Here is a 17,316-nt window from a genome sequence, read left to right as displayed (position 1 = left end):
AGGAACAGAAACAAACTTACCTTGTGAAACTTTGATGGTGAACAAAAGGAGGCAAAGGAACATGGAAGAAAGAGAGAGGGAGAAATGTAACTGTAGACAATATATCCAAAACACACGAAGAACCAGAAAAGAATGGATAAATCAGGGCTGTGGAGTGAACAAAGAATGTCTGCTCTACAACCGAACATTCAGACCAGGGCAAAACCTCTTCAAGGCACTATTTATCAGAGATCTTTGAGTTTGAACTGATTGTTTTTGTTTTGGGTTCTTGTTAAGAGAGCATAGGGGAATCCTCCTCTGTTTTTGAGGTTCCTGTCCCTAAGCTGAACTCCTCCAAGGCCAAGAGGTGACATTGCTTCTCCTCAGTGGCACTGCCATTGCATGGGCTGGATAGAAAAGGAACAGTCTAAAAGATGGCATGTGCCATGCACTGTTTAAAGTCCTACAGCCAGGAAAACTACACCTGATGGATTATCTCCAGGCTGGCTGCTAAGTTTGCTCATACCCACAGGCAACAAATCTGAGTGCTGCCTATCTTGGCTTGGCTGGGTACTGCTGAGTGCTGCTGGCTAGGGCTGGACCTAGTATTTATTCATCAACTACAGCAAGAATATACCCTACCATTGCAGCATCTGGTAGAAGAGCCCAACAAATATTATTTCACCTACCTACCTTGGGCACAGTCTGAGGTACAGCTCTATTTAGATTTTAAAAAAATAATAAAATGGATCTAAGTAAGCAATTTGCCCTCAGAATTTGCTCCATTTCATAGGGGGCCACCAACCATCTGAGGATGCTCTGCTCTTCTGAGTCTCTCAAACACTTTCCATTCTTTCTTTACTGGAGCAACTGCAGAACCCACCCTGCCCACCTGGGATGGTCCCTGTATGGAGAAGATGAGCCTTGGTGACAGCCAAAGTCACTGGATGCCAAACGTACAGTGCAGTGACCATGCAATCATCTGGTCTTTATGGCAAGATCTAAACAACACAATTAGCAAAGGAGTGATGATTGGGCAGTATGAGCACAGGTAATTTCTTGCTACTGGATGTCAGTGAGTCTTTGAGAGGCCAAGGGTTGCTGCAGCAGGAGTCTCCATCACCTGAGTCCGCAGGTGCTAGTGCCTTCACTCAGCCATGGGCACAGCCACACACACATAACTGAGAGGGCAGAAGTGGAGTGAGGGCTTCCTTCAAAGGCTGTGCCTTCCTTCTGGGCTGTGTTCATCAGAGGTGCAACAATGCCTGGACAAATACTCCCTGACTCCTGTCTCCTGAGCCAGAAAGGACTCTGGGAGAGCACAGTGCTGCAGTTGCCCATGAGATATCTGTGAGTTACTGCAGGGAGGTGAATCCACCTTTTTATTTTTTTGCAAAAGAATTAGGGGCTTCTTTTCCATCTCCCTTTACTTTCAGATAGCAGGTAAAACAAAGAGCTCTCCCCAAAGCCATGTGTCTGGTAATTTTTTTCACACCATTTCTTCAGTTTGTCAGGGTCCCACCTGAATCCGGACCCTGCTGCTTGCCCACACCATCATCCAGTCCTGAATGAAAATACTGAGCAGAACCAGTTTCAGGAGGGGCCTTACAAAACATCTCTCATTGTAGCTTCAATTTCAGAATGAATTAAAGAAAAACGTATTCAGAGAACTGCTGTCAAATCTTTCTCACAGACCACGTCTCTTGGCCTGCTTGGAAAAGTGCTGTGTGACACAACGTCCATGCCTGAAAGTCAAGATGTATGTCTGATCTGAATTCACAAAATGAATTCCTCTGCCACAGAAGGGAATGAGGCCAGTTTGACACAGCTTGTTCTTGACAAAACCAGGCTGACTCTCACTTTATTTCTTTTTATTTCCTAAATGCATGCAAGTCATCCATTTGATTACTTGTTCCAGGAACTGAAGTGCACCTGACTGACTTATAATTCCTCTCATTTTCCCCCTCATTAAAGACAGACAGCATGACATTATCCTCAAGGCTTTCCTCTTGGACAAGGCTCCAGCAGGACTTTTCTCTCAGTGGCTGAGAATGAGGGAGCCTTAGGAGGGGGAGAACTGCAACCAGCCTCCTTGGCTGCTGCCCAGCACTCTGCCAACCAACAACACAAGCATGCTTTGCAGCACAGGCTCTGCCTGGAGCCTGTCAAAAAGGAACTGATCCTCCACTGCATGGAAATCCAGAGCAAAAGCCCTCCAGCACATTTGTCTGGGATATCACATGCTTAGATTGTCTTTTAGCCCACCAAAAATCCCATCATGGGGATGCACAGACTCAGTCACTTAATGGTGAGGAAAAGCAGAGGTGGGCATTGCTTCAGTATCTTTTAACTCCTCCCCAGCCAAATGCAGACTCAAGTTTCAACAGCTTCCACTTTATCCCAGTGCAGAACAAATCACAAATAACTTTTTCTCCTTTTAAGCAAACCAAACCCAACCAAAGCAAACTATTTAGCATAGCAGTATTTTTAGATGAAATGTCTTATTTCTTGCACTTGAAATCTTATTTCATTTTTTAATGACTCTGTTTTGGTGGGGGTTGGTTTTGCTTTGTTTTGTTTCAACATGAAAACAAAGACAAAAAACAAACAAAAACCAAACCCAAAGCATTTCACTTCACTTCACTATGCTGTTTGATACAAGTGAGCACAACTGATCACTTCCGTTTTCTGCTTTGACTGAAAAAACTACATTTTCCTTTATCCTCCATTAACCAAGAATCCTTTACTTATCCATGATTTCCTCTGTGTTGTAAAGAACTTAAAACCTAACTGAGGCAGCAAGAAACTGCTGAGGGCTGCAACTTGTTGGGTTATATAGAGCTGGTTGTCATAAAGCACGTAGGTTCCACTTGCTCTTCTCTTCTAGCAGAGGGAACCAGATAAAGCTGTAATCCCTGACAATCATCCTGGAAAATCATGTGGAGCCTCCTCACAGTCAGCTCTCTGCTCACCTTACCTGTGTCTGTGCCATACACAAGCAGGACTGTGGAGAAAGGTAAGCCACAGTTTTAGCTGCAGCTCTTTGAACAGGTGCTTGCCACTGCAAAACTGGTTCTGCCGGCAGTGCCCGACATGCTGAAGATGTGCAGCAGAGCAGTAGCACTGGTATGGTGTGTGTAGGTACAAACAATTAATGACCTGATTACAAACAAATTGGGCGGGCTCCTAGAGCCATTCCACTGAGAAGGACCCGTTCATATTTTATCCTCAGCAGTAGCTCAGGCTACCCCTGACACACGGGTGTGCCTGAGATGAAACCTGGCAGCAGGTTTGCTTGGGAAAGTAAAGTGTAGTGCTGCCTGTGCCCTGAGGAAAGCCTTTTGTTTCACTGGCATTCAAGTTTTTAACAACCAACTTTTGCTCTGCGTGAGGATCACTCTGAACTCAGCCTGCAAACTGAGGCTGGCTCAGAAATCACCAGATGGTTTGGTAAGTGGCTTTAAGCCATGGGCTTGGCAGCTGAAGATGTGCCTGGTCTCCTGTCGTCCTTTCAGTTTCACTCATTTCATTGTTTTGCAGATCCTGGAAGTTTCCTGAGATCCCCCTTCCTGCTCCAGCAGAGGTCAGCAGAGATGACCACGTGAAGCCCTTTCAAACAAAATGACAAAAGCTGATGCTAAGATATTCTCCTTCAGAAGCAGCTACTTCTATTCTCCGCTGTGTGATTGGAAATGATGCTCCATTTCACACCAGTCAAAGTCTTTAGCAGGTAAAGTGACAGAGTTTGGGTTCTAGAATGGTAATGTGTGGTTAACCAGCTGCATGACCTAACTTCAATGAAAGACTCTTCTCCCCTCAGAATAATTTGTCATATCATCAAAGGACGAAGGAGAGTTCCTTCCAGGAATAGCTCAGCAGTCCAGTTCAGCCTAAGAACTTAATGAAACATAAAAAAATATATATATATGTCATTGGATAAATGAATCTAGGGGAGATGGAATGTCCTAGAGCATCTCCAGGGCTTTTCTGACAGACTGACACTGTGGGAGATGTGCAGCTGGGGTCATGAAGGAAAAAGGTCTTTCCTGTTCAAAACCATACACCAATGCAACCAGGGAGGAAGGGCTCCAGTAAACAGAGCTTGCAGTGCTGAGGTCCTCACCCCTTCTTGTACTTTTAATGTTTTAGACAAGAACAGAAGGTTCTAAACTTCATGGTGAGATGCAAGCATCTCATCCAGACAAGAAACAGGGCAGCCTGGGTATGAATGTCCCTAACAACTCCCACAAGTTTCTCACCAGCTTGCAGAGCCCTTTCTGTGGCTCCTGCACCCTACAGAGCTGTGTGGAGACTGCAGGGGCATTAGTTGTGTCCTAGCAACATAAGGAAGATGGAATGGATATTGCACTGTACTTACTTGCAAGAATGACCATGTCCATTCCCCAGAATATACTCATAATCCATCCGACCATCACAATTGCTGTCAGGATCTGGATCAATGCAGCAGCAATGTTCAGCCAGAAGACACAGCATATGTGCCTGTCAGGGAGGTCAGTCCGGGCTCCACACAGCACAGTGAAAGCTGATACAAATGTTCCTATGGAGAAAGTAGAAAAAAAAAACATAGTGAAGCCACAGATTCATGCCAGATTTCTTCCTCTAAACCTCACTTTTCAGAGTGTCTTGCTCCTATTGCTGTAGTGGATCTGCAAACGCTGTACAAGAGGACAAACGGAGGCACATATTTTCTTTACAGAAGTTTTAAAAGGGAAATTTCTACCCAGACTTACAGCACTACTGGCTGTACAAAGCAGTACATCTCTGACATGTCCATGAAAATTCAGTCTGAGGTATTCTCCTGAATACTTCTCCAGAAGGAGCATACCCAAAGAATGGTGCTGCTGAGGCACTGCAGCTCAGCATAACGCTCCCCTGGGTCACAAACTGATACCTGGAAGTCTTTTAACAGAGTAGAAAAAGCTAAACTGATGTTCAGTACTGAGTGCTGCAGACCCACCAGAGCCAAACTTCCAAAACTTCCACACACCCTCAAGGTTTCCTAAAACAATTCAAATGAATAATAATGCATGTATGAAAGTAAAAGCTGGGTGGGAGGTGAACACAACAGAAATTACAAAGATTTTCCCTGCATTTAGCCCATTGGATGAGACCGAACATTTATTTGCAGCTGATGTTCTGTTTCCATGGATAGCTAAGAGTACAGTTTGGGGGAGGACTCATAGTACCCACAGCCAACCTGCAGCAATGCACAGCATCTGCAAAGAACAGAAGAAACTGCTACTGACACCTGTTGTGTATGAGCCGCTAGTCAGGAGATTGCATTATCTGATCTAAGTATGCACGTCAACACTTCTTATCATTATACATTGTCTTTCTATTTTTTTATGTCTAAATACATCATTGCCAAGGTAGGTACAAAGGTGTGTGGTTTGTGCTGGATCACCCAGATCTCTGAATGTTTCTTTGGTGAATATTTGGAATTACATACCTTGCAGAACAACGTCCAGTGGTTTTTAAGAACTTGCCCTTTTCTGTTTGCAAGAGCAGGAGCATGTGAATGATCTTTGAGATGCAAATGAGTAAGCTCATCTTTGATGTACACCGATGCCTTACTGAACTTTTTGAAGGATGGGATCACTTGGCTTGGATGCATATGGGAGGAAATGCTCAGCTGCATCACTCCTGCAGACTGCAGCAGCCAGACAGAGCAGGAGGTTCTGCTTAGGAGCAAAACAGTGCTGTCCTGCCCTGCCAGGATGGTAGGACAGATGCTCTCTGCTGCTGCTGTCATCTCAGTGGGTCACAAGGAGAACAGGCAGTTAGCATGGTAGGAAGGCTGCCCACAGCCTATTTTTAATCTCACCATCTTCTGCAGCCTTCAGCTCCAGCATACTCCTAACACCCCACCAGCTCCCCAAATCCACATGCCTTCTTGCCACTGGTCTCTCATCCTCCCAGCCGCTCAGTGCTGCAGCCGGCACTGCAGCAAGGTGCAGTAGGAGGCAGCCCTGCAACCCAGTGCTGCTGAGCTGGGAAGAACAAAAGGGGGAATGGCTTTAATCCCAAAGGATGTTACATCAGCCTCCCTGCTACTTGCTGACAGAGAGGTCTGTTGTTTGCTCGCTGGCTTTGGCAACTTCCATGTGGGATCTGAGTGACGTGGCTTAGTGGACATGGTGGACTAAGTTAATTTAGTGCTCTTTCCAACCTTAATGATTCTATGATCATGATTATCCCAGATCTCTGTCCTGCTTTAGCCACCGTATTTTCTCTGATAGCTTCTTTAAACTAGAAGGAGGACAGGAATATTCCCCAGCACATCCGAAACAGTTCTCTGCAGAGCTACAATGTAGCACAATCTGGGATTAAATAGGGCAGGATTGAGGCAGTCAGGAACTGGACGTTCATGTTTTCCCATCAGGATGCTAAATCTTGCCAAATGGCAATGCATTTCTGTTCTTAAAATGAAAATGAAAACCCCTCTCACCTTAACTTTGCTCTTCTAAGATGTGTTACAAAAAAAGGTTGTAAATGAGCAATAACTCTTAAGAAACAGCTTCAATTCCTTCCAGTGAAGCTTTTAATATTTTTACATCATTAGAGTGAGATGCTGAATTAGCTGATGAGTCCCTTACATACAGCAGTGACTAAGCTAATAATATCCAATCCCATTCCAAAGGGAAGAAAGCAAAAAAGGCAGATAGGTGTCCATGTCTGGAAGGAGAACTGATACAGAAACTGGGATTTTCTCAGGAACCTTGCCCTCCGAGTTCCCATTCAGACCACTTTCCTGCTCATGGGAGCCAATGCATTTTCTTTACTAGCTATGATTAACTAACATTTGGGAGGTGGTTGGCATTTTTAAATCAAGAATTGAGACAAGCCAGCAGATATAAAAAGGAAGCAGCCTTCTTCTAATCAACATAGTTTCATTCTGAGGAAAAGCATTTTATCTATGTTGCACCAAAGCTGGAGAAAATGCACCTTCCCTAGCCTCAGCTTCACTTCAAAACATGAGGCAGAAGAAAGTCTTAAACATATTTCCCTTCCAGAAACTCTCTTGGCTCCATACTTCCAAATATGGTAGAGTTTCCAACTGGAAGCACATTCTTGAAGAGGAGGAAGAGAAGCTGCATCTGCTGATGCTGTGTAACCACACTAGTTAGGGCATCCTGCCTTCACCTTCCTATCCCAGCTGAGGTATACCCACAGCCAGTAACCTAAAAACTTAGTAAGAAATCTGTAACTGGGATTATGTTGGCCAGTTAAGCAAGTTATCCAAAAAGATCTCAGGCTGTGAATGTAACAAGTGAACACAAACTGCTAAGGCTGCAAGTAAATGAAAACTAAAAGTCTCTACATGAGATAAGTAAGTGATATGAAGCATTTCTCATATCTACCCAACAGAAAATAGCCCAAACCCAGTGCAATCTGGCATTACTCTAAACCATGTGCTTTCTCTATTTAGCTTTGAGTAGGAGCTGACTGCACTAGCAGACGTGGTTTGCTTAGTTCCATGGGTGGGAAACAACAGGATAACTCAGAAACTGAGGTTGTGGGTAGGCTGGAGTTAGGGCCAGGGCTGAACAGAGACACCTAGCACATTTAGAGATTTTTATTTATTTATTTTTCTGTATCAGGAGAAAATTCACAATGAGGACAACATACCCTGTGAATATCTGCACCAGCAGGGGAAGACAGAAGACCCGTGAATTGCTGGTTTTCTGGGTCTTATGCTGAGTAGTAAGTGAATCATGCATTAATACAACCCCTGCGGGGACAGAGGGGGAGGTCATGGAGAAGGAACATCACGTGCCACATAGTAAGTCTGTAAACTTAGCTAAAGGGCATCAAAGCTCATTGCAAGCACTTGGACGAGCCAAACAGCTTGCCTGGAACTAGTAGTCTGTAAGTGCACACAGCTGGGCTGCTGCAGAGATATGAGAGAGAAGTGGGCTTCCATTCTGAAGCAGCTATAGATACCACCAAGAAGAGAAAGATAAATGAGGGTAGCACACACAGCTGCTGCTAGTCAAGCTCCCTACCCCACAGAAGTATGAAGGTTGGATCTAGGGAGGGGTTGAAGAAATACATTTTCCCTTTCCCTTAAGTTTGGGAGCCATATAAGATCATCTGTTGTATTACTGTGAGGAAACAGGGTGGTAAGTAGCTCTTTTTCTGGCTTCCCAAAGGGAACAAACAACCCATGTTTTGACTGAGGGTCTGGAGCAAGGCTTCAGGATGCGTGCAGCTGCTAGTAAGCACAAGTACAGGGAGGGAGAATAGGGAGAGGAATGGCACCTGAGGTATCTGTGGGAACAATGAAGGCTGCAGGATCGATGGTGGGAGATGTAATTAATGAGTGTGTCTTTTGTGGAGGAGGAGAGATATCTGTATTGTGCCAGGGGAGTGCTCTGTGTGGGGACATGTCTAATGTGCCTTTGAATTTTTTAAGTAAAATGATTATTAGCTGTCATTAAACAATATTGGCAGGTGTATGAGGCAGATGTCGGGGATTTGCTGAAAGAGATATGCTGCTTCTTTCTTGGATATGCCAGAAAAATAGCACAAAATGAATAATAAGTTTTGCAGTTTGGTGTTGCAGTGACTGTATTATCTACTGTTTGAGATATCTGGGGGTACTGAGTGGTCTGAACTCATTTTAAACTCCAGTTTGTAAGGAATCGTTTCAGTTGGGGAGGCCTCTCATCATTGGTGGCACCAATTAAAATCCTCATCTGTAACCCTCTGGATCATGATGAGGGAAAGGAAGCTATTAAAACCTGCAGCTGTCTGTATAGAAAAGGCTGCTCAAACTAATGCACCCATGGCCTTCTCAGCACTAAGTGACCTGGGAGCACTGAAGCATTCCTGTAGCCACTATGGTCTGTGGTTAGTGCTCAGCCCAGGGCACAGAGATCACCACATATGCGGCAATTCTTCCCCCATTAGTGGGTGTGGATGGGCTTCTTTTGCTGTCTAAAGAAAGTAGAGGTGGCAAACCTAGAAGTGAGGCTGCACCGTGAATGAAATGTGGGGGTTGCCTGCAATATGACATGTAAACTGAGTGTTTGTCTGTGGGATTGAGTAAGTTCTTCCCCTTGCAATTCATTTCAGCCTTGGAATTAATGCAGTGCTCAATGCAATTATCCCCTTTTCTTCTATAAGTAAAGGTATTTTAGCCAGTACTTTGAAAGCAAGCCTACATGCAGTGAAAAGGGGCTAGAACAGATGGGTGGCTTTCCCAGTTCGAGAGGGGAGAAGAGTGGAACCCATGGACTGCTTAAAATAGTAACAGGTTTGGTCCTAGTCATCAGCTTTTAGAACTGAAAATCCCAATCCAAAATTCACAGGCCAAGTATAATGAACTATGAATAAGTAATGCTGTGGCCATGAGCTGTCACGGAGGAAATGAATGGCCTCAAGACACCTGGTGGCAAAGTGGCTCATTGCAAATACCAGCCTACATGGGCAGCACTGCATGCAGAGCCCAGGCAAGGAAACCAGGAGTGGTGGAGTAGGAGAGGGAGAAGAGGAAAGAGTGGAGGCAGGCAAACGTGACAGAGCCTAGATGTTGCCATGGAGAGCAGCTCATGAATTTTCCTCTGTGGCCTGCTATTAAAAATGTATTGCTGAGCTTCTGTCAGCATGTTTTTTTTTTTTTTTCCTCCTTCCTCCTAGGAAGGACACTTGAAGTGAATTCTGTCTCTGCACAGTCCTTCTGGACTCACTGCAGACAGAAGTATACAGTAACTTGACAAGTGAAAACTGGTGTTTGTAGTTCTTGTCTCCACAGGGTTTGTTATGGCTCCGTCTGCACAAGGTGATCTTGGTGGAGTTTGCTTTCTGGTATCCCTAACTATATGAAAAAATGCCAGGCACACCCCCAAAAAGTTGTATGTTCATGACTGATTACAACTGCTTCATCATGTTGCAATACCAGCTTGTGCTTTGTGCCTGTTTTATTAGAAGGTTTGTGTCATGTGGTCTGAGCAGACTTGACAGTATTTATGTAGCATCTACAGCAGACAGCCCACGTGCAAGATAGCTCTGCTTTTGTATCAAAAATGAGTTTTTTCTCATTTTTAATCTTTTGCAAAAAAATAAAACTCTGCCTTTCCAGTAGAGCTAACAGAAACTTTCAAAAACAGGCTGCAAACAATTTTCATGAGCGGCTTTCCTGTTTGTTTTCTTTAATTCTGCAGCTCTGCTACATTCTCAACACTTAAAAACAGCTGTCTTAATCAGTAAGACTTTTCAAACTCCTGTATTCTCATATTGTTTAGTTCCGTTAGCTTAATGCTTTAAATTAAGCCTGTGCTTGGGGTACTTGAAACTGAAATTTCTACTGAGCTGCGCTGCTGGGCTCTGCTGCGTAACTCTCAGCAGCACAGCACGCCTCAGGCTCCTGCCAGAACTCTGCTGTTGAGCTGTGTGTGCAACCTGTAACAGCCCAGATCTCAAACTGACTTCCTCACTTTGATACAATAAAGTGGTCTTGGAACTGCCACTGCTGTTTTGAATAGCACGTCATAATGGTTAAAAAGACTGGAGAGAATTTGATTCCCAAAAGGAAAGGGGAGGTGAGGAATTGTAATCACAGAATCATAGTGGTTGGAAGGGACTTCTGGAGATCATCTAGTCTACTTCCCTGCTACAACAGGCTTCCTAGAGCAGGCTGAACAGGAAAGTGTTGAGGTGGGTATTGAATGTCTCCAAAGAAGGAGACTCCCCCATCTCTCTTGGTGACCTGCTCCAGTGCTCTATCATTCTCACATTGTGTGAGCGAACACCACTCTCACAGTGGTGTTCATATGGAACTTCCTGTGTTGCAGTTTGTGCCTGTTGCCCCTTGTTCTATTGCTGCACGCCACTGAAAAGAGCCTGGCTCCAGCTATTTGACTTCTTCCTATTAGATGTTCATAAGCATTGATGAGATCCCCTCTCAGCCTTTCCTCATTCTGGAGATGCTCCGGACACTTATCACCTCTATGGCTCTCTGCTGGATTCTCTCTAGAATATCCTGTCTTTCTTGAACTGAGGAGCCCAGAACTGGACGCAGCACTCCAGATGTGGCCTCACCAGGGCAGAGTAAAAAGAGAGGATCACCTCCCTCATCCTGTTGGCCACACTCTTGGTAATGCATCCCTCTGGCCTTCTTGGCCACTGGCACACACTGCTGGCTCATGGCTGCCCTGCTGTTCACCAGGACACCCAGGCTTCCTCTGTAGAGCTCCTCTCTAGCAGGTCAACACCCAGAATACTGTGCAGAAACATACATGTACAAAATTAGAAACATATAAGCAATACCTACCAGCCACATTCACAAAAAAAATAATTACTTAAGCTCTCCTCCACCATCTTCCCATCAGAAGAACAATCCTTTGCCATACTTCTAAGACAATGAACTGCAAAGAGAAATTCTTCATCACTCTTAACTGATGCTCAGATCAACTCCAGAAACATAAATCTGTCACTCATTCCTATCTTCTTCCTGAAGCAAGGTGTTAGCATTGCAAACAGTTCATTTCCTACCATGTGCTGGCTCCTCTATGGGGCACTTGAGAACCCCTGGCTGCCCAAGTAGCACCACAGCTGTTGTGTACACCTGTGCTGCTGGTTGTGGTGGTGCAAAGAGATGCTCTGCTGGATATAAGCAATTTGTAATGTAGGTACAGCCAGCAATCTAGCAATGGCAGGTTGATCCTCATATATAAGACCTTGGCCTGTTTCTTATTCACAGGTAGGCAGCTTTGGTGAAAGCTAATGCAAATCTCCAGTAGTGCTCTGCATTTTGAGGTATGCATTTGGAGGCAACAGGCTGTCTGCACGTTACAGACGGTGAGGTCGTGTCAGCTATTCCTCTGCCAGTGAAGGGAGCTTATATGAAAAGGACAGAGACAGAGCAGCCTTGCTTCTGCATGATGCTTGCTTTTTTAATTTTGCTAATGGAATTAGGAGAGGATTTTCTTCAATTTGCATCCTTATTAAGTATACCAGTATTGAAAGGAATAATGCAGTTGGCTTCCAATTACAACAATAAACATACAAGAGAACAAAAGGCATCACCAACTTTTATGGCACAGGGCTCTTTGCTGTAAGCTCTTCTGCCTTAAGTGGATGCAGTCATGCTGTTCAATAACTTCAGTGAGCAGCTCTATTCTGTGGAAACAGCTATTCTCAGGGTTTTTTTGTTTGTTTGTTTGGTTGTTTTTTTTTTTTTCTGCTGCCATGTAGAATTTCTTGTATTCATGCCATTCACTGTTAAGCTGGTTGTTTATTCTACTTTGCACTCCCTTTTCTCCCCCCCCTCCAGCCATGCAGGAACATCAGTTTGTGCTTGGTCGTGTCTCCCCCATTCCAGGTTGCTCTGCAACCACCACTGCAGGAGCTCAGGGTCCAAGTGTCAGAAGAACCAAGGAGATGGAAACAACCTTTCACTGAAACCTCTAATTTTAAAGATTATGATCTTAATTCACAATTCTCAAGCACCTCCTAAAATCAGTTTTCAGTTTTCTTGATGTACAGCCAAAAACCAAACAAATCTTGAGCCATTCAGTTTATTGCTATTCATATCAAAATACCTTGGATATGTCTTTTCATCCAGAAGTTACCAGCCTGGACCTTCAAAAGCCCACACTCTGGAGATGGCCCCTCCTCATTTCAGAGCGGCCCTGAAAGCTTTTTGCTTTTCTGAGAGTAAGGAAAGCTTTTTGCTTTTCTCCTACCTTCAGTTCCCAAAGAATCCTGAAAATAAAAATAAAAGCTGTCTAACAGTGAACAATAACAAGGAAAATGCAGTGATTTCACAAGAACTCTGAGAACGGCTCTCACCAATGAGCTGAAGTTCATTCCTCGTTGTCTATACCAGGGAAAGCTCTGTCTTGTCAGACACAGAGCAGGAGTCCGGCGTCTGTGACACTGAAATCTCAACTCCTAGCATAAGGGTTCAAACTGGCATTCTTTTACTGCAGGAAGACAGACCAGACACTTGTTTTACTACCTCTGCCTTCACACAGTTTAAGTGCCAGTAATGCCCATCTCAGGGTGCTCCAATTTAGATTGTTGCTGTTCTCCTGCTAAGAGCAGGTCTATCTGTCTTGTCTGTCTGTACTGAATCAAGCATCACAGTTCAAAGCCAGTCTGCACTCTTGTTGCCTCCCCCTCTGCTTTTCTGATAACTGCCTTGAACCTAATTGAGCTCCTTGAAGCTACCTAACAGCAATTGCTCTGCTTGTGGAAGAACACATTAACTACTGCCGAGATGTACTGAGCAGTGAGTCTTGCCTTGCTGCAATACCCTGGAGTCCTTAACTGTGAAGACAAATCATGTTAATTAGGGACTACTAAGACATGAGACAGAATTAATCTTGTTGGAATGTTAGATGGGGAAACAGAACAATTAGAGGTTTTGCTACAGAATAAGATAGCTGAAATGGAGGTGTAATAAATTGCACTAGCCTCCAAAATCACGGCAAAGTAGAAGCCATCTTTTAAGCAGCAGAAGAATGTAGAACACAAACATGACACAGGTGTTTGGATGCCTGCAGTGATGACAGGAGACAGACACTTTTATACAGAAAACTCAGTGCATACATTTTGTGAGCTGAAGTGTCTCAAGTGGGGACTTAAAGACAACATGGTGGAGTTGCACTCTATAGCCTAAATGTGTGGCCTTGCTCCCTGGAGTCTGAGATATTATTTGTGAGACCAGAATTCAATCCTAGCTTTTTTACTCAGTCCTGCTCAAATTTACTACCACTTGCCAACTAGTTCTGAACCTGTGGTTTTATTCCTTTTAAATCCCTATTTATTAATTAGTAGCATAATTAGATGTTAATTTTACTACTTTCAATTGTCTCTTAAGAAGAATTCTTGAACTTTTTGAGGCTTCTTTACTTTTAATAAGGAAGATGATATGTGATAAAGGAGACTCTGCTTAATTTCTGTTGTCTCTCTCCTCCCCATTTCAGTTCTCAAACTTAGGAACCAGAGCAAAACTCTATTTTCTTAGCAGCCATCTCAAACTATCTTGACTTCTGTAGGGGAACCATTTCTTTCTCCAGAGTCATATCCTCTTGCCACCGCAAAACTAACAGCTCTTGAACGTAAGATACGTAATGACTTTCAATTTACTCTTGAGGCTCTATTCTCATTCTTAAACATCAGATGCAATTATTCCCATAGCAATTGGTACTCCCAAGTAGAAAGCATAAGTTACTAATTATGCCAAAACAGGTGGATGTTAAGAACACAACTCCAGCTCTTCAATGTTGCCCTCTGGGTGCATGTGTGCTCATATCTAACAGCTTCTGAATGGAGGTTCCTTTGTGCTAAGTTGAATAGCACCTTATATCAAAGTGTGCTATTGCTTTAATAGAAATATTTAAAAGGAATATTGATTTGGATAAAATAATTCCTTCAGTATCTTGCTACTCTTCCATCTGAAAGCAAAGCTAATGGGAAGAACATTGCTTAGCTGAGCAGGCCAGAAAAGCAGATAAGCATCAGGTCCTGTTCATGAGCTGGATTCTCTGCAAACAGCCCATGTCTCTCTGCCAGCCAAGACGCCTCTAGCATGGCGTGGGTATGCAACTTGCAGGATTTTGCATGGTGACTTTTCTAAGGATGTCCCTCAAACAAAACAATTCACCTGAATATACCTCCTGGGTAACATCTTCTCTAGGAATTCTTATATTCCCAACTTCAGGAATTGGCAACTGATTTACTCTGATTCAAGTTATAGGACAGACTTATTTCCCCCTTAAAAAGTAACTTCTGATATTAACCGTCTGGCTACAGGTATTTGTTATATAAAAATGCATACACTTTTTCAAAATATAGCAAAGGTTTGAGTTTCAAGTACCTCAATGTAGCAAGTAATTATCCTGAGTGAAATAGGAAAAGTACTGGCTCATACAATAAATCAAAGATATCATTGTTCAGAGATTAGAGAAGTCTTGCATGGAATGGGATATGCTGAGGTGTTATATGAAGAGAAACTGGAAACTGTCATAGCTTTATCTGACTTTTATTCTCTTTTCCTAATTCTCATGTTGAATAGCTTACAATAAGGCTAGACACAGCAGTAAAATGATTCAGCTCTCCTGTGTAAGACTGTTAGAAGCACTTAAGTAAAGGTAAAGGATGAACCTGAGATGAGATTCAGACTTTAAAATGTCCTTTCTTATTGAAAAACCATCAGACTGGGACCGATCAGACTTCACAAACTAAACAAAGATGATGCTTTTCTGCTCTTACATTCTCCAGTTTAACAAATTGTGGATAGCTACAGATCTTACCCATTTTTTCTACAGTGGATTCTAAAATAGAGGCTGCTTTTACAAGAATTGTGGATTCATAAAAAAATCCTTGGTTACAAGGGACCCACAAAGCTTGTGGAGTCCATGGAGTCCAGCTTGCTACTCTGCACAGCATCAAGCCCAAAATTGAAACCCTACATCTGAGCATGTTGTCCAGATGCTCCTTGAACTCCAGCACTGGGGCCATGCCCACTGCCGTCTGTTGAAGAATCTTTTCCTAACCCTTCCCTGACACAGCTCTATGCCATTCCACTGGGTCACTTTAAGGCCTGCAGAGAAAGGGAATTCCTATTTGCTGCTTCTATGTTAGCCAGGGCCAGTACCTTATTGTGGTAGGCAATGTGTGAACCTCAAAATATTCTACTTGTTCTAAAGAAAAGAAAGAATCTCTGAGTAGAAAGGGAAAAATTCTTGAAGGGGCAGGTTCAGCTGAGGAACCATCCATCTAGCCTGCATTCATTCCTCTGTTGTTGTACTCCTACTGCAAAAAAATAAAAAATAAAAAATAAAAAATAAAAAATAAAAAATAAAAAATAAAAATCAACTTTGGGCCCAGATTAATCTCTGATCTAAACCCTTTGCCACAGAGTTACACTGGGGATTAATTTGGCTCATTGAGTCTCACCTGACCTTGGCAGCAACTCAGAAGTGCAAACACCAGAAATGTTGTTCCTTTAGTTAATGGTAACAGGCTGTGGAAGCCATTGTCTGCTGTTCTCTGTGAAGCCAATGAATCAAATCCATATGTGGCCTTGAAAAGGACTACCACAAACATGAATCCATGCAATTCGAGCAAAATTAGGAATTCGGTCGCGTACTCATGCAACACCATACATGAACAAAACATCAAATCCATCTCCTTTCCAAACCTTTTGACTTTGTGATGTTCTGGAACATCTCTGCAGGGCAACCCAGAGGTTGTACAGCTGTGAGAGCAGTTTTCCAGCTCCAGTAACCCTGAGGCTTCTAGGAGCTGATAATAATTGGAGGCTTCTGTCCCTTTTGCTGAAGCCACGGCCATCAAGATCTGCAGTGAATCCCAATGATTGTCAGGACCCCAGTTCCACTGTTGCTGGCTCTTGGCTGCTCTGGATCTCCATTAAGAGCTCTTTGCTCTTCAACATCTTGTCATCTGTCTTTATTTCTCTCCTATCAAGTCATTATCTTTCTTTCCCTGCCTCGCAGAGACACAGATTGAGCTTCTGCCATTCTTTTCCCCTTGTTTTCTTCTCCCTCCAAGCCAAGCATTCCCTAAGCTTCATCCACACACAAGCCTTTTAAGTGCTATCTCTGTCTCTATGACAGTGACTTAAACTCCTATACCTTTGTAGGATACTTCTTTCCCTTTCTTTCTGTTATCTCTATTTGTGCATTCCCTTGTCTGAGCTGAAAGATGACTAAGTCCAACTCCTTTTCTCTGCATGGTGAATGTGTTTCACCAGTGACACAACCAACAAACTTTCCATCAGTCAGGCTTGCAAGAGAAGAGGAAAGGAAAAGAATTTTGTACTTAACTCCTCCCTCTCCTTTTCCTCTGCATTTAGGCCACCCCAAATGCTACTCTTTTATCTCACACATCAACAAGTTCAATCTTTTTCTTTCCTTATGTTTGCTTCAGTCACTGTGGCTTAGTCTCCAGTCACATACCGTATCAAATGCATTCCAACACTTAATTTCAGAGTTGATTAACATATGTTGCTATTATCATGCATATATCCTGCAACATAGAACCCCTACCCTGAACCAGGGATCTGTTTTGCTTTCTGTTTGACATGAGGTAATCTTTTGTAAAGATTTATTTCTGCGGTTAATACGTCCCCATCTGTCTTAGGAATTTACAAAAGCTAAATCTGTTCATTGTTGTGTAATTTATTTAAGACTGACAGGTAGGCCAGATTTCTTTTCTTCTGCATGTAGATAACTGCATTTCTAACCACCAAACCCTCAGAAGGATGTACATTCTCCTGCCCAAAATCAGTGAATGGTAGCTGAAAAGCCACTGCTGGTGAACACAGAAGGGAGTCCACGCTTC

General features: G+C 43.3%; 1 protein-coding gene across 2 annotated transcripts in view; it reads right to left on the bottom strand.

Annotated features, from left to right (window-relative positions):
• The window catches only part of STUM (stum, mechanosensory transduction mediator homolog), a 43,739-nt gene that overhangs the window by 9,256 nt on the left and 17,167 nt on the right, over nt 1-17,316 (bottom strand). For both annotated transcript variants that reach the window (XM_048937541.1, XM_048937540.1), the window contains exon 2: nt 4,358-4,537. In XM_048937541.1, the coding sequence (XP_048793498.1) occupies nt 4,358-4,537 (180 nt within the window). The remainder of the gene's footprint in view (nt 1-4,357; nt 4,538-17,316) is intronic.

This window comes from Lagopus muta, chromosome 2, assembly GCF_023343835.1.
Source record: "Lagopus muta isolate bLagMut1 chromosome 2, bLagMut1 primary, whole genome shotgun sequence".
Lineage (NCBI taxonomy): Eukaryota > Metazoa > Chordata > Aves > Galliformes > Phasianidae > Lagopus > Lagopus muta.
Note: the sequence above shows the minus strand (reverse complement) of the source record. Positions and strands in the feature narration are given on the sequence as shown.